The sequence below is a fragment of the Alligator sinensis genome, unplaced genomic scaffold (genome assembly GCF_000455745.1).
Source record: "Alligator sinensis unplaced genomic scaffold, ASM45574v1 scaffold721_1, whole genome shotgun sequence".
NCBI classification, from domain to species: Eukaryota; Metazoa; Chordata; order Crocodylia; family Alligatoridae; genus Alligator; species Alligator sinensis.
Genome location: NW_005841857.1, coordinates 1,557,836 through 1,583,352, shown reverse-complemented (window position 1 = coordinate 1,583,352; position 25,517 = coordinate 1,557,836). Strand labels below are relative to the sequence as shown.

The 25,517-nt window shown below is 43.7% G+C and overlaps 1 protein-coding gene across 14 annotated transcripts in view; it reads right to left on the bottom strand.

Annotated features, from left to right (window-relative positions):
• Positions 1-25,517, bottom strand: part of PTK2 (protein tyrosine kinase 2) — a 312,007-nt gene that overhangs the window by 105,593 nt on the left and 180,897 nt on the right. For 13 of the 14 annotated variants that reach the window (XM_025214534.1, XM_025214537.1, XM_025214598.1 and 10 more), the window contains exons 8-11: positions 12,271-12,325; positions 6,150-6,290; positions 5,641-5,718; positions 3,873-3,980 (exon numbers count right to left, since the gene is read on the bottom strand). In XM_025214534.1, coding sequence (XP_025070319.1) covers positions 3,873-3,980; positions 5,641-5,718; positions 6,150-6,290; positions 12,271-12,325 — 382 coding nt within the window. The remainder of the gene's footprint in view (positions 1-3,872; positions 3,981-5,640; positions 5,719-6,149; positions 6,291-12,270; positions 12,326-25,517) is intronic. The other variant, XM_025214603.1, reaches the window with a different exon arrangement.

Sequence of the window (25,517 nt, the reverse complement as noted above, 5' to 3'; positions counted from 1 at the left end):
GGGAAAAAAAACCCGCAGCATCCTTATAGGCTCGGCAGTGCTATGTTGGCTAGCACTATGGAAGAAAGAGACTTGGGGGTCATCATTGACCACAAGATGAACATGAGCCTGCAGTGCGATGCTGCGGCTAGTAAAGCGACCAAAACGCTGGCTTGCATCCATAGATGCTTCTCAAGCAAATCCCGGGACGTCATTCTCCCCCTGTACTCGGCCTTAGTGAGGCCACAGCTGGAGTACTGCTTCCAGTTTTGGGCTCCACAATTCAAAAAGGATGTGGAGAAGCTTGAGAGAGTCCAGAGAAGCGCCACGCGCATGATCAGAGGTCAGGAAAACAGACCCTACGATGACAGGCTGAGAGCCCTGGGACTCTTTAGCCTGGAAAAGCGCAGGCTCAGGGGTGATCTGATGGCCACCTATAAGTTTATCAGGGGTGACCACGAGTATCTGGGGGAACGTTTGTTCACCAGAGCGCCCCAAGGGATGACAACTAGGTCGAACGGTCATAAACTACTACAAGACCGTTTCAGGCTGGACATAAGGAAGAATTTCTTTACTGTCCGAGCCCCCAAGGTCTGGAACAGCCTGCCGCCGGAGGTGGTTCAAGCGCCTACATTGAACACCTTCAAGAGCAAACTGGATGCTTATCTTGCTGGGATCCTATGACCCCAGCTGACTTCCTGCCCTTTGGGCAGGGGGCTGGACTTGATGATCTTCTGAGGTCCCTTCCAGCCCTAATGTCTATGAAATCTATGAAACGTAACATTAACACAATTTACACTTTTAAAGAAATTAAAATTTACAGAAGTCAAATTAAAATACAGAAAGAACACAGTAAGCTACAAATACAACAATAACACCTGCCCTGCTGTAATCACTAGAATATCCTGCCCACTCTCTCTCAAGCCATCCTCTGTCCCAAAGACCCAAGAAAAAAGAGCTCTGCAGCATGCCTGGAAAGCACGATTGCTGCTGCTGTCATGTATTTGTCTGATGAGAGCTCCCAGAGACTCACTGGACTGGAGCCCCACTGTGCCAGGCACTACTCAAGCACACATGTGTAGCCCTTGTCCCAGAGCTGGCAACCTAAACAGACAAGACAGGAGATGAAAAGGAAAGAGAAGGAAAGGGATCTGCCCAAAGTCACGGGGTGTTAGTGGCAGAGCTAGGAATAGAAACTGCTGGACCATGGTGACCTTGGGCACTCTGAGATAATGACAACTTCCCTTGTTCATTATCCTGAGAACACTATTCCCTATCATTAAATTCCATTAGTCTCCTTTATCCCCATCACAACAAATTCTAGCTTCTCTCTTTTCCAGAGCACTACTTAACTCCTTCCCCTCGGCCGTTTATCTGACTTAGCATCTTCACATTGTCCGTCTGCCTATTCCCTTATTTGCTGTGATTCTGCCAGCATCTATGCCCCATTTGCATGTTTCTCTCACAGCTTTGTGCCTTTCCCATGCTCTCCCTGCATACATAATGCACTCCTAGAAGTTCACAAACCCATCTCTCTCCTGCCTTAGAAAGCACACAAGAAGACAGTCATCCCAAAGGCATTTGTCCTCCTTATAAATTTTTCATACAGAAGTCCTAAAAAAACTTGGTCCTATGTCCACTGCTTTTCCTTCTCCAAATCTACTCTCCTGGTACTACAGTCAAGGTCAAAGTTGGGGTGATTTAGCTATTGCTAATGGCTCAGGCAGATGTAGCAGACCTATCTCTGTGAAGGGTAGATCATGCCTAACTACGTCATGTCCTTTTATGACCAGGTAACTAACCAGCTGGACAAGGGACCTGAGGTAGACGTCATTTACTTAGACTTCACTAAGACCTTTGACTCCGTCTCTCATGAAATTCTCTCAGTTAAACTGAAGGGTACTGGCCTGGACCAGCCTACGGTGAGGTGGGTAGATAACTGGCTAAGAGGCCGGTCCCAGAGAGTTGTGATAGATGGGATGGCCTCATTGTGGACGGCTGCCTTCAGTGGTGTCCCACAGGGATCCGTGCTTGGACCCATGCTTTTTAACATATTTATTAATGACTTGGATGAAGGGGTGGAATACTCTATGAGCAAGTCTGCAGATAATACCAAGCTGTGAGGAAATGTGGGCACACCAGAGAATAGGGCAAGAATCCAGGATGACCTTGACAGACTGGTTCTATGAGCGGATCTTCCGAGCATTAGATGAGGCTTAACAGGGAAAAGTGCCGGGTCCTTCATCTGGGTAGGAAGAACCTTTACCATAGCTAGAGGGTAGGCAGTAGCCCACTGGCTGGCACAGCATCCGAACAGGACCTGGGGGTCACAATCGACCAGAAGATGAACATGAGCCAACAGTGTGATGAGGTTGCCAGCAGGGAAATCAGAAGTCTGGCACGCATCAGTGATGTGTTGCCAATAGATTCAAGGAGGTGTTTCTCCCTCTCTACTCAGTGTTGGTGAGGCCATGGCTAGAGTACTGTGCCCAGTTTTGTGCACTACACGTCAAGAAGGATGTGGATAAGCTCAAGAGGGTGCAGCGAAGGGCCACCTCCATGACTGGGGCCTGGAGGATAGGCCCTATGAGGAGAGACTCTGGGAACTAGGCTTGTTTAGTCTAAGAGGAGGCTGAGAGGTGACTTGATAGCCACCTACAAGTATGTCGGGGGGAGCACCAAGATCTGGGGAGCAACTCTTCAGAAAGGTACCTCAAGGGAGGATGAGGACCAGTGGACACAAACTAACAGAGGGAAGATTTAGACTGGACATAAGGAAGAACTTCCCCGTAAGGGCAACTAGAACCTGGAACACACTTCCAGCAGAGGTGGTGCAGTCTCCATCCTTGGAGGTGTTCAAGAGGAGGCTGGATAAGCACCTTGTTGAGCTAATTTGAGCTCATTAACCTCCTGCCTATGGCAGGGGACCGGAACTGATGATCTTGCAGGTCCCTTCCGGTCCACTGATTCTAGGATTCTATCAGCTGCTGTGTACTCCCAAGCAGCACCCCTCCTTTCCCCTTTAAAATGGTTAAATTCACCCTCGTCCTTATCCAGAGACTTCTGTATTCACTTAATTAATACATAATTACAATTCAAAATAACACACGTGCAATATAGTCTATGCAGTATTATAAATACTTACCATGGCATTTTTATTCGGAACGATCAACTGCTAGGAGTTCTGTTTGTTTGTTTTTTAATTTTTATTACCAGATAGCATAAACCATTCCTGTTTGTACTTTAGTTAATGATAAAATAATGCAAAATCCTATTTGTTTTAATTTAATTGTTCATAATTTTAATCTATGTTATCAATAAAAAATTCAGAGAGTCAGAGTAATAGGGATGTAAGTAAGAAGTGATGTCAAAGATGTAGTTACTTATATAGCTGGAGTAAACAAAGTTAACTGGTGTATTATAATAACAATTTACAGAAGTCTTATTGCACAATAATTTCTTCAATCTCAGTTGCATGCACCAATATCAGTATCTGTGGAGCCATATGTTTAAAACAGTTACAATGCAATTTTATATTAGTACATGGGCACAAATTCAATACTATACTGTCACAGCATCTTTAAAAGAACATACTTTGTACTTTGAAACGAGTTACATAGACTATACAAACATCTATAACAAAGTTCAAAAATATTCTCAAGTGATATTTTCTATGCACTCTAATGTTCACAACTTTCTTTTAGCAGGTATTAATTTATTTAGGTTCCTCTGAAAAAAGGATCCCTACAAGATCAAGTCCTTGTTGTTGTTTAAATTCATAAGTTTAAATAACTTTGTTGTGCCAACTTTACAACAGCCAGCTCAAAAAACAGCTCTAGCTTTTTTTAAACATGATCAGTATTTTAAAAGTATCATAGGTGCCAGTATCTTACCTCAGGTGCCCCGGATATTTTAAGTTGTAACATCCCTTTTCTATCCTTGTCTTCACTGTTTGAATACTGAATGGTTTGCACTTGATTGAAATCTGCCAGGTGAGTAGGCTGGAGAAAAGTCCACAAAAATTGAGATGTTCATAAATGTTGCATCCTGCCTGTAACTCTCCCTCACTCCTGATGCTACACATAGGGAAACCATTTGATCCCTAAATCACACTGGACAAATCTGAATTCATATCTACCTGAGATTTAGCTTTTCTCTTTCACAACCCTGGGCTTTTTCTCCTCCCGTTTCTCTGGACTTTTTACCCCATTGGGGTCATGCTATTTGTGAAGAGGCACAGACTGAATTCAGGCAGTAAACATTGTGCCATATTTATCTGAAGAGGTCATTGCTGAGCAATGGCAGGCTCATGCCAGGTAAGCCATGGGACATGAACTCAGACCCCCTGCATTTTCAAGAGATATGCACCACAACAATAGGTCACAGGGTTGTTTCCACTTTCCAGCAACTCAAAGGGTAAAAAACCTTCTAGTGCTATGTTCTCACTTCAATACGTCACTTCCAAATCTTTCCTTTATCGCTGAATTAAGTTCAATGCAGGTTGATATAACTAACAGAGCACAACAGTCAAGGGGACAGATGTATTGCATGTTATTCCTGTGTCATATTCTTGGGGGCAGAAGGGTCAAATAAGTCTATTTCAGGTTAAATGGATCCATTGACTATAAACACAAAGTAAATGAGGTAAGTACAAAAAGAACAAAACAAGGTGCATTTCAGGGGTTGGCGACCCCCAGCACATGTGCCCAAAGCATTTTTGCTTGGCATTCCACATCTGGCCTGGGCTGTGGGCAGCTGCCACTCACTACAGAGCCCAGGATATTCCCAGCAGGCAGTGGGGAGGCTGTAAGCCCTACTGTGGGCAGCCTGGGCTCCGTGGCAGGCAGCAGCTGCCGAGAGCCCGGGCTGGATGTGGCAGGCAGCTGCAAGCCTGGAAGTGACTGCACCAGGGTCCGGAGTCCCAACCCAGCTCGTTGCTGCACGTGCCTCGGGGACCACCGTGCGGAAGGAGCCAGGGCTGCATGCCTGCAAAGCCTGGCACCCCTGTGGGGGCTAAATGGGGCAGAGCAGAGGGAGGCACTACCGGCAGTGGCTGCATGCGTGCCTCAGGGCAGACGGCAGGGAAGGGACTGCGCTGCCACAACAAGGATCGGGCCCCCCGTGGCTCCCTGCCGTCCACCCCTGCTATGCTGATGTCTTCCAAGTCCAGGTTGCCAGGCTTTTGGTGCTCGGCCCCAAAACATTGCTGATCCCTGGTGTACTTGCTGCTGTTCAGATTTGTCAGCAATGGCTGCACTGTATGTGCTTAAAACTGACTCAAGGACATATTTATCCAAAAAATATTCTGCTGAAAAAATTAATTAGAATCATCTAACTGTACCACGTTTCTAGTTAAAAAATGCCGAACCAATATGTTAGGTTTCTTAAGTGTGAGCTTCAACGGCTGACCAAAGCCAACAGCCCCACAGTTAAGTTTGACACTAGCTCTTTATTTCCTATCATTGTGCTTGCCTCCGGCCCACAGCATGAGTTAATGCCCGAGTAACAGCTTTTACTTTGAATTTCCTGCCTTTTCTTAGTTCAGCTCAAAGATCAGACTTTTCATTCATCTTTGTCTAAAGCTTCATTCACAATAGCAGACTATGGAGTGAGGCACAGTTTAAGACGGTCGCTGAGACAGGAAAACAGAAACAGACTTACATTAGCGCCCTTGTCCGTAAGGTAACTGATTCCGTCTTCTGGGCCAATTGCCAGCTCTACTGAAATAATCCAGCTTGACTTTTTGTGACGAAGGGGGAGGGGATGGTGAAGTTTAAAGGGGAAGAGAAGAAATTATTTTGGACAGAAGTTCTCCAGTGCACGTATTTCAAACTTTAGTGAACAATCTTAACAAACATTTAAACTCTTTAAACAAGATTAAATGATTAAGAAATTGCTATTTTTCCTTTCCAGGGCTTTCAGAAGCTAAGCAGTAATATGTATGAAATAAAAGTGTTAAATGCCACACCAAACTCTGATACTACGGAAATAGCCATTTCAAAAGGTCTGAATGTAATCAATATCCTCTTGGGGTTAATGAAACTTAAAAAGAGCACCCTTTTAATCAAAGTGTGAACTACCCACAGGCAATTAACTGCAGAGCTGAGTAATGCCAATTAGACCTACTGTTTCATTGTGTGTTCCACTGACTGCAGAGCCCCTATACTTACACCCAAAGCACATTTGAAGCATTCCTTGTCAAATCTATACACAGGAGAGAGTATCTCAAAGAATTTCAGAATACTTTCTTCTCGATTGAGGTTGGCAAACTGTCGAAATGTTTGCTGGATCTGTTTACGTAGTGTTTTGGCCTGTGTAATAAAATATTTAAAGATCACTTAATATCTGTGCATCTAAAGTGGTGCCAGTGATTATGAATACTAAATGAATCCATCACTTAAGTATCTGTAGCAGTTACCCAAATTACTAATGAAACACGAAAAAGGGTTCAACCTAATATTAATAATGCTGAACTCTGTTTCTCAAATTTAGTTAAATAGCAAAACCCTTCTTTATTTACTCATAGGCACTGTACATGTAAAACAAAGCTAAGAACAATTTAACTAAATTAAATATAGTACAAGATGGTATGATTAAGATTTCCTGCATAAGCTAATTCTTCTAGGTTCCTGGTCTACCTCTGCTTTCTAAACCTCTTACAAATATAAAAAGATTGCTATCAGGAACCTCAGCTTTGCATATATTATGAAACACTCCACTAAGTCTTCTCTCATAAGAATAAATCTAGCTGCAAACATACATTTACATATACTTATGTGCATACATATGCTAGGCATCAGACTGGCCATTTGTTCATGTAATCTGCATATGCCTCTGAATTTGTAGGTAGGTTAGGTGTACATGGCTAATTTTGAAAATACTGTTCAGAATCTTTAGCTACTTTCATCTGGCAAGTAGATATCCATCCTTCAACAGGATGGTCTGTCGACAGATCCTGTTCTAGTTGGACACAAAAGTGAAGTTTTTTTTTTCTTTACAGTAATATTAATAAGTGGGTGGGTGAGTTGTAATAATACTCATGTTTTGTTATGACTGAGAAGTTCTTCTGTGTATATATCTTTTAATTGCTAAAGCATATGCCATTATTTACATACAATACAGTCATGTTAACTTTTTCCATTGCAACAAAACCCTCCTGTATCCTGAATTCAAGATGAAAACCAAGGCCTCTTGATTTTTTTCCAATCAGTCCAATAAAGGAGCCGAATACATTTATTCCTATTAACCACACAAGGGTGTATAACTTCTTTTTGTCTTATAAACTCTGATCCAACACATGAATTATCCCACTGAAATCAAAACAAATGTGATAAAAGCTAGCACATCTTCCTCTAGTCATATATCCTTAAGAGTCTGGATTCTTAAAGTCTCAGATGATATCAAAGTTTTTAGAAATAAATTAACTTAAATTATTTTATTAAATATTGCTATCCTAGAAACAAGCTGCAAAGTCTTCCCTCTAGTCCAGAAAGGTGAGAACATTTGGAGCAGTCAAAGGAACCACGCTTTCCATTCTGGAACTATAAGGCTGTGTTCTGGAAAGCACATGTTTTAGTACAGGTCTCTGAAGCAGCTGTAACTTTATAGTTCTCTGAATAAATACTTTTATAAAGTTGGCTGAACATCCGGCTATATACAAAAAGGAAATGCCTTGATTTTATGCCACTCTATGCCACAACAAAAAGCACAAACTCAAAAAGCAACATATTCAACATGCTCAAACAATTCCTTATCTTCAAACAATCCCTCCCTTCACATTCAAGCCAACCTCTGGCAATACGGGGAAGTCATACAAGCAGATCTAATCCCAAAGCCAAGGAGGCCCTAATATAAATACCTGGCCTTCAGAATTAGTCTGCAGGCTACTAGCACAAGTGCACTAGATTTCCCCCCACTTTTTACATAGGAAGAAGAGACAGTTTCTTAGCAAACTACCTGCTGTTCCAGCTGAGCAGGGAGCAGAACACGCCCCCTTCACAATTCCACTTCCTACTGCAGGGAGACTACAGGCTGACTGAGCAGCCTGGGGCAGCCAATCAGGGCTGCTTCGCATACTGCTGCCATCTGTCTCTTGGTAGACTGAGAGAGATGTATACACCAGAGCCACATGCCTGCAAAGCGTCTGCACTGAATGCTCTCTGGTTTTCAAGGAGTCAGCATTTGGGAGAATTCTCTCAGATCATTTAAATGTGTGTATGCAGCCTTAGATTAATTGTTCCCAGTAAACGTAGTGAAAGATTATATCCAAGTAAAATCAATTAAACCAACAATAAGCATTTCTGAAAATCTTCCACCTGCCATTCAGGTGTCTTTCTTCCATAAATTAATCAAGTCCTAGGCATCTGAGCAACAATTTGTATGCTGCATATGGGTGTTTTAATACCAACTGACTTAATGCCTTTCACAGTTGCTTATGCCATAGTGTCAGACTGTCAAAAACATGCATTTTTATTTTTCCCCAAACCAAAACCTGACTTGCAACTACAATAACTGGATGGAATGATAAAAAGCAGCTTCCTTTTATGCAAACTAATTTTATGTACCTCTTACACATCATTTACATCACCCAGGAACAGCCAGAGATTTGTCAATGAAAGCAGAAATGATGCAACTTATTGCTAAAATTAAATCTTTCACAAAAAAAAAAAATTAGAACCATGAGAAAGTCTGACAATGACTAACTATTCTTATATTGTGGTTGTATGTCTGGAGGATGCATAAGAAATAATATTGATGTACCCGTCAAAAACAAATTTAGTTAGACATCAGGTACACCTGAAGGATTCTCTGTGTTCACATCTACTTACAGGTTCTATCACCAGCACTCTTTAGTTTAACCAAATGTGGCTTAAACTATAATTTTCCAATTTGCAAAGGAAGCTTGAAGGGGAATTGTGAAATGGCCTTTGGATGATGCTTTATACAACATCCAAAACTGAATACTCATTTTCTGTAAATGTAATTATATTCTCTGAGGGCACCTGTAACTCAAGACTAAATCAGTGTATTTATTTTGTGAGGCCATATACAAAATACTTCTTTAATTGCTATGCTATAATGGCACCTAACAGCAGTGACACAGCTACAGATCTTTCAGCATTTTTATTATGAGGTGGTTTTGAGCTGTTACGATTTTAATGGGGGGAAACCTGGCATACATAGTCCCTTGAATTTCAGAAAGAGGATCTCAAAAATGAATTCAGTTTATCTGAGAACAGACTGGTTCATTTGGGGTTTTGGTGGGTTTTTTTGGACTTAATCCAAAGTGAGAAGCCAGCTTGCTGAGAACTATCTTCTCATAGGTAAATAGAAAAGAGTAGCTATTAACCAAAAATAGCATCCCATACACATGCAGCACTAAATAACATCCCATACACATGTAACACTGCTGTTCACCCATTGCACCCTGTAGTGTATTTCAAGTTTCAAAGATTGATATATCTAAATTACTGTATACAGGAACACAAGCCTGAAAGGGACCTCCTGGGTCATCAAGTTCCTTAGTCCCCCACACTGCAGGGAACTAGGTCATTTTAGCAGGGCACTGGGGGCACGAGCAGCCTGAGAGGTCGCTTTCAGGTGGCAAAGGGGGCTAATGAAGGCTCTCCTGACCCGGGTGGGAGCTATATAAGCCCAGAGCCTGAACCCATCAGGCAGTCTCTCCCCAGCAGCCACGAAGCGAGGAGCTCCTAGCAGCAGAGCTCCTAAAGGGATTTGAATTTTACGTAAACAACTCCGCAGGCCTGGGAACAGAGAGACAAGTCACCTGGGCAGAGAAATATTGGGTTTTATATGCAAGTGGCCTTTGTTTTATGATAAACCCAGAGAGGGTTTGAGGTGAAGCATCTCAGCCCTCTGGCAGACTTTTTTATTTAAGTGGCGCTGGTGGTTTAGCCTTGATCCCTGCTGTGGCAGCTTAAGGCCTACGTAGAGAACTGGTAACCCAGGAGCCCATGGACTGAAAGCAGGGCCCAGTAACGGGTCCTGGAACCTGGGGAAAGGCTGAGACCCACATTAGGGTCCACATGCTCAGAGGGGGCTAAGCTGGACTAGATGGTCCCTGAGCCCAGAGAAGGGCTGAGAGCTGGATTAGGGTGTCCAGGAGCCCAGAAGAGGGGCTGCGTGCGGGACTGGGGTTCCAAGAGTTCAGAAAGAGACCGCGTAAGGGACTAGGTGGTCCAAAGGCCCAAGGGGACCTCAGTGTTTAAATAGACAATATCAGTGAGAGAGAACACCTACGAGACCTGGGGCACGATGTAAGGGAGGAACAGAGCCACACAATTTGCCCTTAAGGCTATCTGACAGAGGTACAGACAAGCCGAGAGGGCCTACTAACCTAGGGGGCAAGATCGTGACTAAGAAGACCCAGAAGGAGCCCTGTGGGGACTGACACAGGCTGAGGCTCACTCAGAGCCCATGGGCAGTCTCTCTTACACAACCTTCAATAAGAGTGAGGCGTGGAGCGAGAGAGGGCTACCGTCGAGCCCAAGCCAGGCAAGGGATACATGGCCACCAGGAAGCACCACAGCCACCCCTGCATGCATGTGCCTGCTGCAGTCATATAAAACATATACAGGCAGTCCTCAGACTTACAACGCAATTGGTTCCTGAAAACTGTCTCTTAAATTGACACACCGTAACTCGGGACCAATTTTCCCATAGGAACAGTGTTACAAATGGGGGATTGGTTCCTTTACAATGCTCAATCCAGTTGCATGCAGCTGGTAACTGGTGAAGAGAAGTGGCGTGGGTGGGCAGATCAATGCCCCCTGCGGTGAGGGAGGGACTGGGACCGGGGCAAATGCTGCCCCACCGGGGCCGGGGAGGCGCGGGGGGGAGGGGGGAGTGGCTCCTGCCGCTGCACGCTGCTCTTCTGGTGGCTTGACCAGTGGTTTGTGCTGCTGCTCCCGGGCTGCAGTGAATTTTCTGGTGCCTGGCACAGCCCAACAGCCCCCACTCCAATTCTGGGGCACCCCCCTATGCCCTCCCGCTGCTCACCAGCTGGGCAGGGTGGACACGGGACGAAGCCACTGTGCTGCCTTAGGACAAGTGGTGCACAGCAACAGGAGCCGCCATCCCGTGCCCTCTGGACGAGCTGCAGCTTTGAGGGCATGGGGGGGCATGTGCCCTGGGACTGGGCCGGGTGGCAGAGCAGGGACTATGGGGCGGCTGCAGCCACCTGAAAATTTGCCACAGCCTGGGAGGAGCGGTGCAAACCCCAGGTCAAGCCATCAGATGAGCAGCGTGCAATGGTGGGAGCCACCACCCCACCCTGTCCCTGCACCCGCCCAGCCCCAGTGGGGCAGCATCTGCCCCAGTCCCAGTCCCTCCCTCACCACAGGGGGCATTGATTTGACCCCCCACAGCGCTTCTCTTCCACTACTTACCAGCTGCACGCAGCTGTATCAACCGTCGTAAAGACGAATCCCAGGTCAGAATGTCAAAACGATGAATCAATTTACAAACGTAGTAAATGACATTCATCGCAACTCAAAGTCATTCGTTGAGGATTGTCTGTAATGCCTATGATAAACTGATGAGGCTCCATCTTCCAAGTATTGTAGTTTTTGCCCTAATACTCCTACTGGAAGACTGTCCCAGAAATCACATCTCTGGTGATTAGAAACGCTTCTAATTTATTTTCATTTCTAGCCAGTTTCTATCCTTTTGTTCTTGTACGAATATTGTCTTTCTTTTACTAGTTCTTTATTCCTTCCTAGTGTTCCTCTCACAATATAGGTAGTGAAAGCAATCACACTGCCTCTAGGCCTTCAATTTTGCTAAGCTAACCAAGGCAAGCTCTTTTTGAGCTTTTGATGACTTCTCAATCATGTGTTTTCCTCCTTTCCTCCTCCAAAATTCTCCAATCTTTTTTGGAAGGTGCTTTATAACAGAACGTAACTGTGCGAGTAGACTCAGGCACTGCTCATGGGACTGCATGGAGAAAAATAACCCTATTTTAATATTTACTCTGCAATGTCACATGTCACTTTTGTGAAGATCCCAGATGTCATCAGTGCCCCTATCTGTTGTTTATCTACGTGGTATTAAACACTACTAACATGTGAGAAAGGTAGTAATTAGTATGTTTCTGACCAAAAAATAACTATACAACAACCCACTTACTACTATACAAGACACAGAATTACCAGGCTTTAGGTATCTGAAGCAGACTAATGGAATCCAAAATCATTCACATTTCCTTCAAGTGTTCTGAAAAATATACTGTTCATGGATTTATAATATACGATTTAGTGGAACTATAATTACCTTTACAGAATCCAACAAACTCTTCGGAAAAAATCTCCTTAAGCCAACATCTTTCCTGAAACAAGCAACAACAGACATACTGTTGATAACAAACTTTTGAGATTCCATAGCCATGCACTTTTATTTATATTTTAGAAATTCATACAACATAATAATGATTTTTCTTAATGAAGCTCACAGTAATTTCAGAGCACAAAATCAGTGTGATTAAACTGCTTGCCTTAGCCACTTTATAGCAACTGTTGTACTCTAGTACCTTCTAAGTACAAAAAAGATACCAATATAGGAGGTATCTGGGGTGGACTGTTTATGGATTTAAACACTGTCCTGTTCTGTCATGGAGAAATGCTATGAATAAACTAACACCACATCTTTTATTATTTCAAGAAACACAAATAATATGCTTACTGCACACACAGTACATTGAGAAAAGAGTCAGAGGCTAAGTATAGACAATCTAAAAGCCTGAGGCTGAATTGACTCAATCTTTGCAGGTTAATCTAAATTGCGTAGATTGAACACATAAACCAGTGAACAGACATTGACTTTAGAGTCCAGAAATGTAGCCACATGCCTCCAGTGGCTCAGGCCAGAAGCTAGGGGACGTGGCTAGAGCACACCTCCCTGCTTGGCTGGGGTAGACAGCTTGAGCCAAATCTAGCTCACCCCTCCTGCAAGGGGTGGTTTGCAGGGGAGGTGCAAAGCATCCTGGGATGCTGGGGGACTGAGTTAGCTTGAACCTGGAGGAGATCTGGGACAGAAGTTCAACAAACTGATGTAACCTAAATCGGTTAAGTCTAATACCAGGGTGGATTTGACTTAAATCAAAATGATTTCAATCAAGATTTAAATCACTGGTCAGGAAGCATTGATTTAATCCCTGTTTTCTACAAAAACTGCATTCTTTGTTGTTTGATATAACCTTAATACATATTATTCACAACTCAGAGATAGATATAGGTTTCATTTTTAGAAGGTACACATTATACATTTTAAAGCACTGATTTGTTTTGATATTTTTTTCAGATTAATTTTGCAGCTACATCAGAAAACTGAACTATGATTTGGTCATTTTATTTACCAGAGCTAGTTGAAACAGATGCTTGTGAAGTCATTGGGAGGTGAACCATCTCCAATTCACTAGATTAATCATGGATATTGCCGATCTTAATGATGGCAATTTGGGGGGGGGGGGGTTGCCATGCTGTATCAGGACGACATCAAATGAGCACTGCAGTTATATGTTATTAGCTTAGGGCTTTCTTTACTTTCTTCTACATTTCTTCTCATCTTTGATTTCTTTTCTCTTCTATGGCCTGGCAAGCCTGCTGCCATGATAGGTTTTTCCCTTCTACCGTAACATTCCCTCACTTGATCTCAAATCAGTGGAGCAGGTATACTCAGAAACTTACCCCTCCAGACTTCTGGAATATTCTGCTCAAAATGTTTCTCTTTTGTTTCTACTGCCCCTCCCTTCTTGCATTTATCTCCAGACTCCTCCTCCTTTCCCAGATCTACTCCACCTCCCAAATCCTCTATTCATATAACTTCTTGAAACTTTGCACTTTTAGGGAGAGGTAAGGGCTTGACTCTGTGTTCACAAAGTTGCAGAGAGACAACAAGGCTGATGGGCAGGTAATCAAGTCTGTTATCTCATCTCCATATACTGCTGTTAACAAGGATGTTATCTCTGGAGACAAATCCAGTTTGAGAACTGAAACCAAGCATCACAGAAATGTTTAATGAGATCGTATAGACTGAGCACCGAGTTCCATTAGGTGGAGTGGTTTTCTTTACTAATCTATAGAAGAGCCTCTGAGAGCCCCATAAGATTGGGTCCCTAATATAGTCCATGGCCTGTTGTGACCTATTTATAAAACTTTTCCAAAAAGGTTACATGAATATATCGTCTCAAATAGGGATTATAACTTCTAATAATATACTATTCCACGATGATATTTGTTAGCTTTAATACATCTTCAAATTAACGCTATCTTTATAAAGGTTTATTTTTTTAAAGCACCTTAAAAATATTTTAAAAATACAATCAAATAAAAAAATCTGATTTAAATTTTTAAAAAATCCAATTTAAATTTTTTTTTAAATAATTTATTTTTATCCACCCTGTCTGATACTACACCCATCTAGGTTTATCTTAAACTGGTTTCAGCCATTTTAAAAACAGTTTATGTGCACTGAACTCCCATTGTGTTACAGATTTGAACCGGTTTCCAATAACTTATACCAGCTTATGTGTAATTTCTGTCCCTAGCCAGAGAAGTGGAGCTAGAAGGGACCACAGGTCATCTAGTTCAGGGGTGGGCAACCTCTAGCATGAGTGCCACAAGTGGCACAGGCAGCCTCTGTGGCACACAGTAGTTTGGGGAGAAGACGAACAGCATAGTAGCAGATAGAGCAGATGATTAAGCAGAAAGTACAGGGTAGGAAGAAGAAAGCAGAACAGCAGACTAGGAAGGAGAAGGGGATTTAAGTAAGACTTGGGGAGAGTGAGGGGGATAATTTGTGGCGTGCTTGCCAAAAAGGTTGCCCTCTACTGTTCTAATCCAACCCTCTGCTCAAGGTAGGTATTTCTTGTGCCACGATAGTGGGCCTTGTTCCACCAGGAACTACAAGCCCTCTGCAATGGCTAGATGGAGATCACTAAGGTCATAACAACTAATTTCTTGGGACAACAAATGACAAAGCAGGAACAGGAGTGAATGTTATAGGTTAATGTTTAGAGTGCCAAGGAAGGAAGCCAAGCAGAGAACTCTGGTAAGCATCAACTGTCCCTCAAAGGCATCTAAAGAGCCAATAGACATTGTCAGTGAAACTCTACTCAGAGACATGCACGGACAAGGGAAAGGAAGACAGCCTCATCGTCACCCAGGTCCCTCTGGTCAGCATCAACTTCTTGGCTTGGTAAGCATGGCCAGTATAGCCATGGCCAGGAGGAAAATAACTAGAAGGTGCCAGAATTTCATGGAAGCTTTGATGTGCTGTGTTTGAATTATAAGGTGGCATCATCCCTGTATAAACCATCCTAGACAAGTCTAACCTGCAGCAAGAAGGACCTGGCCATGGGGAGGGGAAGATGGCCACTTTTCTCCTTACACCCAGCAGCCAGAAAGAGCCACTACCACCTGGGCTGTCTAGAAGTGGAGTCCAACTACAGAGCTGCCCCAGCCGCACTGCATGCCCAGGGATGGTGGGATGCCCATGGGCTGGATGGCGCCTGTGCCAGGCGGGACCAGGGTACCCACTACAAGCCGGACAAAATCTCTCTGCATGCCAGATCCAGCCTGTGGGCCATATTTTGCCCACCCTTGGGTCAAGTAGTGGGGAGCTACGCTGGGCAAATCTGAGCTACTCCCTTGCTGTTGCTGCTCTGGGCTGTGATTCCCAGAATGTGGTCTGCAAGGCCATGAGTACATGGACTGTGGAATGCATGAGGCACTTGCACATTAATAGTGTTGTCAATCAAAAATTTTATGCTACAGGTGTGTGGTGGTCCATGAAAAATTCTGATGGCTGATAATGGTCCACTGTTTCAAATGGCGTGGCAGCCACTGACCAGTAAAGTTGTCCCCAAACTAGCAAGCTCCCTTTCAGTCATCTAAATGTATTTCCAATTACAATTCTATTGCTAGCCATATAATAAAAATCCTTACAGCAACTACTTCTTACGCTTAAAGGATTTGATTATCCTTTTGGCTAACAATGACATACATGGAGCAAGTCTAAGAACTATCTTTGTTAGCTTTGGATTTCAAGTCGTCGGACTGCCCATTCCACTGTGAAAACTGTACCAGAGCCAGGAATCAAGCAGCTATCCATTCAGCTTTCTAATGAGCAGTTCCAACCTCATCCTCAATCTCAAGTGCAGTAGCATTTTCCACTTATCAACATTTGTAAGCTGGCTCACAGGCTCAAATGAATAGCCATATAAGTTTATCATGTACCTCCAATCACCTCACCTGTCCACTGCCCATGAATCTATTCCCAAGGCCCCTGTCACATGTTATGTATAGAGAGATATCCCAGCAGGTCAGCAGTAGCAGTACAAGCTGGCATGCCACTTTTTGCCTCCGGACAGCCTGCTCTTTATATGTATAGCCGTGCATATGGTATTCTGTTTTCAGAGTGCAAAAAAAGACATAGTGTGATCGACAATGTCTGTCAGGAGCCCAAGAGTTTTACTTTAGTGGCCGTAGGCAGCTTCAAAATAGCCACTGTTTTTTTTAATCAGTCAATCACTTTGGAGTAACATGACCACTTGAGCTAATATTGACAAATACTGGCACCCTAGTTCACGCATACACGTGACCTCAAAAGAAATGGGGTGTAAAAACAAAAACCAAATCCATACACATAAATGCAAGGCCCAAGTAGCATTACTTTGGATCCAAATGTAGGTTCTGCCAACCTTTGGGGGCCAATCTGGAATTTTGGCTCAGCTTACTGTTTAATATGTGCATGTGTACTGTTTAATGTGTGCATGTGCATCAATATGTAATATGAAAATTCATCAAAAGAGAACCTTCTCTAATTTTTTTAATAATTCCCTTTTTTCTAAAAAGTACTGTTTTCTACCTAATTTTAAAGCAGGTATGAATGAAACAGAAGGACACACTGACCTGTCAGAGCAACATTTGTAAGCTGGTCATTATGCCAGTTCATGTGAACAGCACACACTAGGTTCTATCAAATGCCACAAGAACATCAACTATCTGCGTGAAGTGTAGCATAAAAATTCATGTTAGAAACAATGCAAGATAAAAGGATTTCTTGGAGTCATATCTTGTATTGGACCAACTGTCTGGTTGGGATTGAGTGAGACAAGCTTTTGAATGCAAGACATTCTTCATTAGGTCTGATGCAGAAAGCTTGTCTAATGCCATCCCAACCATACAGTTGATCCAATAAAACATAATCATCTCAATAAATGCCTGCCACTTGCATAATCTCTGGACCATCATAGCTGCAACATCACTCTTACACTAGCAAAAAAACCAAGTCTCCAAACTTGAGAAGAAAACTGAATGGAAAAATAATTTTCTGCTGTAACCTTCCGAAATGGTACTAAAGGACAGGAATAAAAAAAAAAAAATTAAGATCTGATGGACAGGTTATGAACTCACAGTCAAATGGGTCACTAGTTGGCTGGAGGGCTGCACCCAGGGTGCTGGTGGATGGGTCATTTTTGACCTAGAGGGATGTGGGCAGTGGGGTTCTTGGGCCCGCACTGTTCTACATCTTCATCAGCGACTTGGACAGGGGTGTAAAAAGCACTCTGTTCAAATTCACAGACGACACTAGATATGGGGAAAAGTGGGCAAGCTAGAAGGGAGGAATAGGCTGCAATTGGACCTAGACAGGTTACAGGGGTCGGCAGATGAGAACAGGATGGGAATCAATACTGACAAGTGCAAGGTGCTGCCCCTGGGGAGGGGGAACCAGCAGCAGACCTACAGGCTGGGGAAATCCCTTCTCGTCAGTGCAGAGGCAGAAAAGGATCTTGGTGTCATTACTGATGCCAAAATGAACATGGGCCGACAGTGTGGGGACACGGTCAGGAAGGCCAACCATACCTTGTCATGCATCCACAGGTGCATCTCAAGCAGGTCCAAGGAGGTGATCCTCTCCCTCTATGCAACACTGGTCAGGCTGCAGTTGGAGTACTGCGCCCAGTGCTGGGCACTGCACTTCAGAAGGGATGTGGACAGCACGGAGAGGGTCCAGAGGAGGGCCACTCGCAAGGTCAGGGGGCAGCAGGGCAGGCCCTACGAGGAGAGACTACAGGACCTGACCCTGTTCAGCCTCCACAAGAGAAGGCTGAGGGGGGATCTAGTGGCCGTTTACAAACTAGTTAGGGGGGACCAGCAGGCATTGGGGGAGTCCCTGTTCCCCCGAGCACTACCAGGAGGGACAAGAAATAATGGACACAAGCTGGCAGAGGGTAGATTCAGGCTAGACATCCGGAGGCGCTACTTCACAGTCTGGGCGGCTAGGATCTGGAATCAACTTCCAAAAGAAGGGGTGCTTGCTTCTACCCTGGGGTTCTTTAAGAGGAGGTTAGATGAACACCTGGCCGGGGTCGTTTGACCCTGGTACTCTTTCCTGCCATGGCAAGGGGTCGGAATTGATGATCTGCTCAGGTCCCTTCCAACCCGACCAACTATGAAACTCTTCAACGTCAGGACCATGTCTACCCACCTTTCTAGTGAACGTGAAAGAGAACCTTCTACGCTGGTGTCTTTGAAGGGGAGAGGAAGTTAAAACCTCTGTAGCGTTCATGTGAATCCCTTCTGTTGTAGTGTGAAATCAGGGTTTTTAGTTGCCCCTGGCAGCAAGGAAAAAGATCGGCACAGGGGAAAAACCAAAGTAAGAACCAGTGGTATTAATTATTTGGATTCCAGAGCTGTGTTGAAGCAGGATTAACACGATGCCACAGAGGTTCTGGTAGTCAAGTGATGAGCCCCATGGGCTGAATCCAGGGGCCAAATGAGTCTGACTCCCTTTCACAGAACAGTCTTTAAACTGAGTTAGAAAGTTGTTCTTAGTCATCTTGTTATAGATGTACAACCAGCTCCCAAGCAATGAAACCAAAGGGAAATAACATGCGCTGAATTTAAAGACTTGCTTAAGGAATATGAAGAATAAAATCCAATATTTTTTGAGGCTCCCTCCAAAGTTACACAGTGTTGTTATTTTATAACACACACTTCTTAAAAAGACATTATAGATTAAAAAGAAAGGAGTCCTCATTCGCAGCAGTCAACGTTAATCTCTGCAACTCTTACACTAGGCTGAAAGATTATAAAACTTTCATAACATGTTAAACCCATTGATGTATTTCTTTTTAAATGCAAATTTTGTGCAGTTTATCATCCCATGTAGAATTAGATTGTTCTGACAGATCACTGCGGTCTAAATAACATGCAAAACATTTTGACGAGGAATACATTAGTTAACATTAAACATTTTAGAGAGCAATTTTGCAAAACTAAGTTACCTAAATTCCTGCAGCATTACAAGCTTAACCCTGCAGCACATGGTTGACACCATCTTCTATAATGTATTACTAAACTAAATTATATAATAAATTTTGGTTGCAGAGCTGAATGGACAGCAATCTCAATAGAAATCACTGTAGAGATTATACAGAACAGCAACTCAGTCAAATTTGCTAATATAGCATATCCCAGCTTTTGAATTAGATTGTAAATGCAATATTCTTAATTATAATAGAACTTAATAAAAAAAGCATGCAGTCACAGCAGCAGTCTGCAATATATAACACATTCATAAATAAGAGAACAAGCTTTATCAATCAAAATGTATACCTAGTTATAACATATAAATATCACAAGCAAACACCAAGAAACTGCATTTCACGACTATGAAGTGGGCCAGAACCTAACTGGGACAGAAACCAATGCACTGTACCAGACTAAGACTGTAACAGCTTACTTCTTACTTCTGGTTAAAGATAGTTAATAGCAGTACTGGTTTATACAGTTATTCTAATAGCTTTTTCTTTGGTTATGCTACTGGTTTAATTTCTAATGTGATTAATACTATCCTACAAGTAGAAACTGATTTAGGAATTGATTTATAAATACAGGAATGGAAAACACATTTTATTTTCTCTAGAGCAGGCAGATAGATTTGTACCTTATAGAGTAACTAACTCAAGAGATGCATATAGCATAAGCTTCCATAAGCAGAGAGCTTACTTCACACAGCATCTGATGAAATAAGCCCAAAAGCTTATGCTGTACATCTCTGAGTTAGTTACTCTATAAGGTGCAAGTCTACCTGCCTACCATAAAGAAAATAAAGTGGGTTTTCCATTCCTGTATTTCTAAATCTACAGTTGGTCTATAAGGTGCAAATCTACCCTGCCTTCTGCCTAACATGGCTAATTACCCCTCTTTTCTATACACATCATTAACAGGGGTGTAACGGCCACTACTTCGCTACTAAGAAGGGGAAGCCTGGAGCGGGGAATGTTGCCTCAAAGACACTTCACGGTATCCCCCCACGGGGGACAGAACGTGGACTTCAGACTGCAGAGAGATCCCTGCCAGGCCCAGGGCTCGGGTAGCAGTGGCAGTCAGCATCCAGAACACTGCAAGAGTGCTACCTAAGTCCTGCTTGAGAGCAACATCGGGGGCTGCAGTAGCCAAAGGGTTAAATTGAGAAGCTGCAAGAGACAAACCCAGAGCAGCTGATGGAGGAAGACAGCCTAATGCACTGCTCTTGCTGCAGTCCTAACAGGAGGCAGCTGATCCCAGTTAGGAGAGCCTCAGGCCAGGTGGCCAGGAAGGGGAGAAGCTGACTGAAGCACATATAAATTTAATCTCGGGGTTGGAGCCTCAAAGGCTTAGCTACCAAACTGTGACCAAGCTACAAAAACTCTCAGACCTGGGACTCCCAAGAGCTGCTGCAGAGCCCAAGAGACTCAAAAGGGGGTAGAAGGAGACCATGGATTGGGCCAAGGAGAGGGGGATCTTGGTGAACAGGGCAGAGGGGAGCAGAACACTTGGAGCAAACCTTGCTTAGCGGAAAGCAGCCCACTAAACGTTCCCAGTAACATCAAAGTCGTGGCAGGTAAGAGTGAGGGAGGCGAGTGACGAGTGGCTAAGGTGCTACAACAGGCCACAGGAGGCCAACAGAGGGTGACTTTGGGGAAACTGAGGTCTGCAGTACAGGGACTGATTCACTTAAATACCACTGCACCCTGTCCAACTACCATAAGGTTGATCAGCTGTAGAGCATGCATCATTTTCTTATTCTACTTTTCTCTTTCTACTTCTTCCTGAATTCAGCAATAAAGCAACAAATGTCATGAAAAGGAAAGGCAGCGATATTAGGGTGGCACGGAAAGAACATGCTATGCTTCCAAAATATTTCTCTAGTGCAACTGCTCCTTTTCACCTCACAATTTTATATCTCTGATGCTTATCTCTATCCTGGGTGCCGGGCTTTGTAACAACTAATTTTCCTTTGTTGCCCTCAAGTACCCACAGTTTACTCTGCATTTTGATTCTGTCTGCCTATGTTGGCTTCCCCTACCCAGATTTCATTTTATCTGAAAACTTCACTGCAGCTGATTTTATATCAAGCACACCTGACAAAGGCAAGAAATACCTACAGCAGCTGCAAAGGGTTATGTGCATCTGTGTATGTGTGTGTAGGGGGTAGGCAGGGGGGTGGGTGTTTTCAAAAATTATGGTTATTCTTCATGCTCCTCAACTTTTATTGGCTTACTCTAGTCCTTCATTGGGGTTATTGTGCATGAGTCTCTATATTTTCTAATATTGAATTAGCCAGTCAAATGCCCATTTACCCAAGTCAGCCCAGTTTTCCTTGAAATCTGTCCATCTTCCATTATATCAATTATTTTGGCATCATCCACAAAAACAAATGTTGTTAGTTCCCCTTCAAAATTTACTGACAGTTTTAAATCTAATTGGTTCTAACAATGAGCACTGGAAGACCTCTACACTAGGCACGTTCTTCCATGAATGCACTGCTGTTTATTACAACTTCTCTGCATCCTGGCTGCTAGCTAATTTTCAGTCAAGGTTGCTAACCCAAGTACTAATACATACTCTTTCAAGTCTGTCCAGTAACTGACTTTGTGATAACTTGTTTCAGCTCTTGCTGCAAACCAAATGAATTGCATTAATTGCTTTTCCCAACTCACAATGTCACATAAATATCCAATTTACCTTATGTTACCCATTTGTCAAACCCATGATTCTCAGCTACAGTCATTAATCTTATCAATTCTCCTCCCTTTAAGTAGAAAAACATCAGCCTTTCTTTGGGCCACCATACTGCATCTTTATATTATATATTATTCCAGAATGCTCTCTCTTTAACATTTCCCCCTTCATCTCTTTGATTATCCAGCTCATCCTCATTATTCACTCCTCATTTTAAGTCTCTCTCTAAATTGGATACATTTCTATGGGTGGCCACTGCCTTCAAACTACTCCCACATGCCTCACTTCCCAGTTCCATTGTTTCCTTCACTTTCACTGTCATGGAATGCCCTATTACACTGACACCAGCACTGAACACATACCTACCGTAGACACACTATTGTGATGCATTTAAAAGGAAATACAGATATTTAAAATGAAATATGCTCAACATATTAATACTGACTCCCCAACCAGTTATCCCCCTACCACCAACCTCCCCTTTTTAGGGGGATGTCCTAACAGCTCCAGGCTTATCTGGATGCCATTGATTTCCTGGACCCTTGTTAGTCTCATTTTCATCCTGGATATAGTACTAAGACTGTGCTCATACTCTCAGCAGAAGATCTTCGCCTGAAGATTGACAGGGAAAATTATGCCTTGCCGATCTTCCTAGATCTTTCAGTGGTCTTCAATACAGTTGGCCATGAAGCTCTGGTAAAGCATTTATAGGCCCTCTACACTTGTTCTTTTTCCTAGCAGGGAGGCCTTAGAGGGCAGTGATGGCTCATTATCCCCTTGGGACCTTTCCTTCAGGGTCCTCAAGGGCTCTACCTTGCTTTCTGTCCTGTTCCATGTATACACAAGGCTGCCAGATGAGACTGTGCAGAGCTTCGGAGTGAGGTGCCCTTAATATGCTAACAATACCCAGTTCTACCTCTCCTCTTCTGACCCTGGCCCTGCAGTCTCAGTCCTTTTCCAGTGCCTGGTTGTAGTAGGGATTTGGATGTGGATGAACTAATGGCAACTGAATCCAGACAAGGCAGAGGTGATGGTGATAAGCAGATGTCTTGGGTTTGGGGGGAAGGATGCATCTTATTGTTTTCTTATATCTATATAATACATTTATGTATTTGAGCAAGTATTTAGTAGAGGTGTACAGATATATCGGTCCAACTGTATCAGAAATCAGCCTGATATGGCCAATAATTTGGCCGATAAATGCCTCACATGCGCGCGGCCACAGCAGAGCATGCAGGCAGCGAGGAGCACAGCCCAGCAGCTTAGAGAGCTGCTGTTCAACAGCCCAGCAGTTTGTCTGCACCCTCCATGCCCTTCCCCCTTACACCACAACAGACTTACCAGCTGCATGCAGCTGTATCAGAAATCAGATTGGTATTGGCCGATACACCTCCTTAAAAATCAGCTATTGGTATCGGGCCCCCAAAACCTCTATCAGTACACCCCAGTACTGTATTTAGCACTCATTGATGGGATTCAGCCTCCCCGCATCACTCAGGTTTGCAGCCTGGAGGTGCTCCTGGATCCCCTGCTATACCTGGATCTTCAGGTGGTAGCAGTGGCTAGGAGAACCTTTCACCATTTACATCTGGTGAGAAGACTGCAAGCCTTTCTTTCAGATTCAGATCTGGACATCACCATCCATGTCTTTGTAACCTCAAGGCTAGATTACTGCAACATGTTCTGCACAGGGCTTCCCCTGAAGACCATTCAGTAGCTGCAGCTGATGCAAAAGCACAGTAGTCTGCCTTGGGGAGGGCAGAAACACAACTCCACTGCTCCAGAGTTTTTCACTGGCTCCCAGGAGCTTTCTGGGAGCAATTCTAAGTGATGGTTTTGACCTAAAAGGCTCTAAACTGGGGTACTCAAGCCCCAGCCAGTTTGTGGGTCATGTAATCTGGCCTGTGGGGCTCACATGGCTCTGAAATGTTGGCAGCGGGGGAGCAGTGGCAGCATTAATTGCCTCTCTCCTACTGCCAAATGTCTAGACCCATGGGGAGCTCTGCAGGCCAAGGAGCATGTCCCTACATCAGGGGAGGGCAATTATTTTGGGCGGAGGGCCGCTTAATAAGTTTTGGCAAGCCATCGAGGGCTGCATGACAGGCAGTCAGGGGCAGATACATATTAATTTTCTAAATTTTTTAGGGGCCCCGTGGGCCAGATAGAATGGCCTGGTGGGCTGCACCCGGCCCGTGGGCCATATTTTGCCCACCCCTGCCCTACATACTAGATTGGCTGTACAGGGCTTAATACAGGCAAGTGGAGGCAATACAGGGCCTGATCTTGCCCACGTATTGGCCCTGTGCCCCTTATCTGCCCTGTAGAGCCAAAAGATGGTGCATCATTGCCCTAAACAGTCTGGCCCCGATGTACCTAAAGGGCTGCTTTCTCCCTTATACTCCATCGCAATCCCCAAGGTCAGCTGAATGCAAACTCCTGCAAGTACCATCAATACACCATGTCCACACAGGAGGTCGTTCTTAGCCGTCGCTCCACAGCCATGGGACGCCCTCCCTCTTGAGGCCCGCCAGCACCTGAACCTGGACACCTTCCGGATGTGTTGCAAGACATCTGTATTTGGTCAGGTGTTTAATACTCAAGGCTAGGCTGTATTAGTCTTTAGAGGATATTTTTATGTTGATAAGCCTAGCTTCCCTTTAAATTGTTTAGTTCTCTTGTCATTTTCCTGTTTTCCAACCTGTTTTGTTTTCTTATTGTAAGCTTCTCTGAGCCTTTGTTGAGAAGGACAGCATGTAAACTGAATACATAAATAAGTACTAGGACACCATATTCTACACAATGGGGGGACCTACACGTGTCCCTACAGCACGTTATTACCGCACTGTCATTTAATACTTCCTAAAAGTAGTTTACTTCCTAAAGGAAGTACTAAATGACGGCACAATAACAGCTGTCACTGTTCCGTGCCAGCAGCACACGGTTATTTTTAGCTGCTACATCGCCATAGCAACATGCTATAGCAAAGGAGCGTGTCACTATGGCAATGTATAGGTGTGGCGTCACAGTTTGTGCCCACTGATGTTATGGCGGCGTAGTGTCTCGTGTAGAACAAAATCCTTCAAAATCATGATATTCACATTTTACTAATAAACTGCCATAATGTTTAGATACAACCTATGAATAATGTAAACGTTATTTTCAATTGTAAAAAGCACAGAAATTGAGACAGAAGGATTTTTAATGCCAAAAGAAGCTTCTACATCTGGGGTGCCCAATGAGAGAGACATGCCAGTACAGACTGATTTTCGGAGATGCCAATGCCCAAGTGAACTTTAGTTGAAGTCAACAAGACTATAGGTGTGCCTAGATTCTTTTAAAAAGCTCCAGGCGTTTCAAGCTAAAAATGGAGATATTCAAAAATTAAAGGCTGCTTTGCTCAATATCTCACAGCCCGTCAACATTATAGCTAAGCTCAGAACACAGGACTTCAAGCCAAGTGCCCAGTAGCATGGACTGCTCCTATCTTCCCAGTCTCCTGAGTATGCGCGC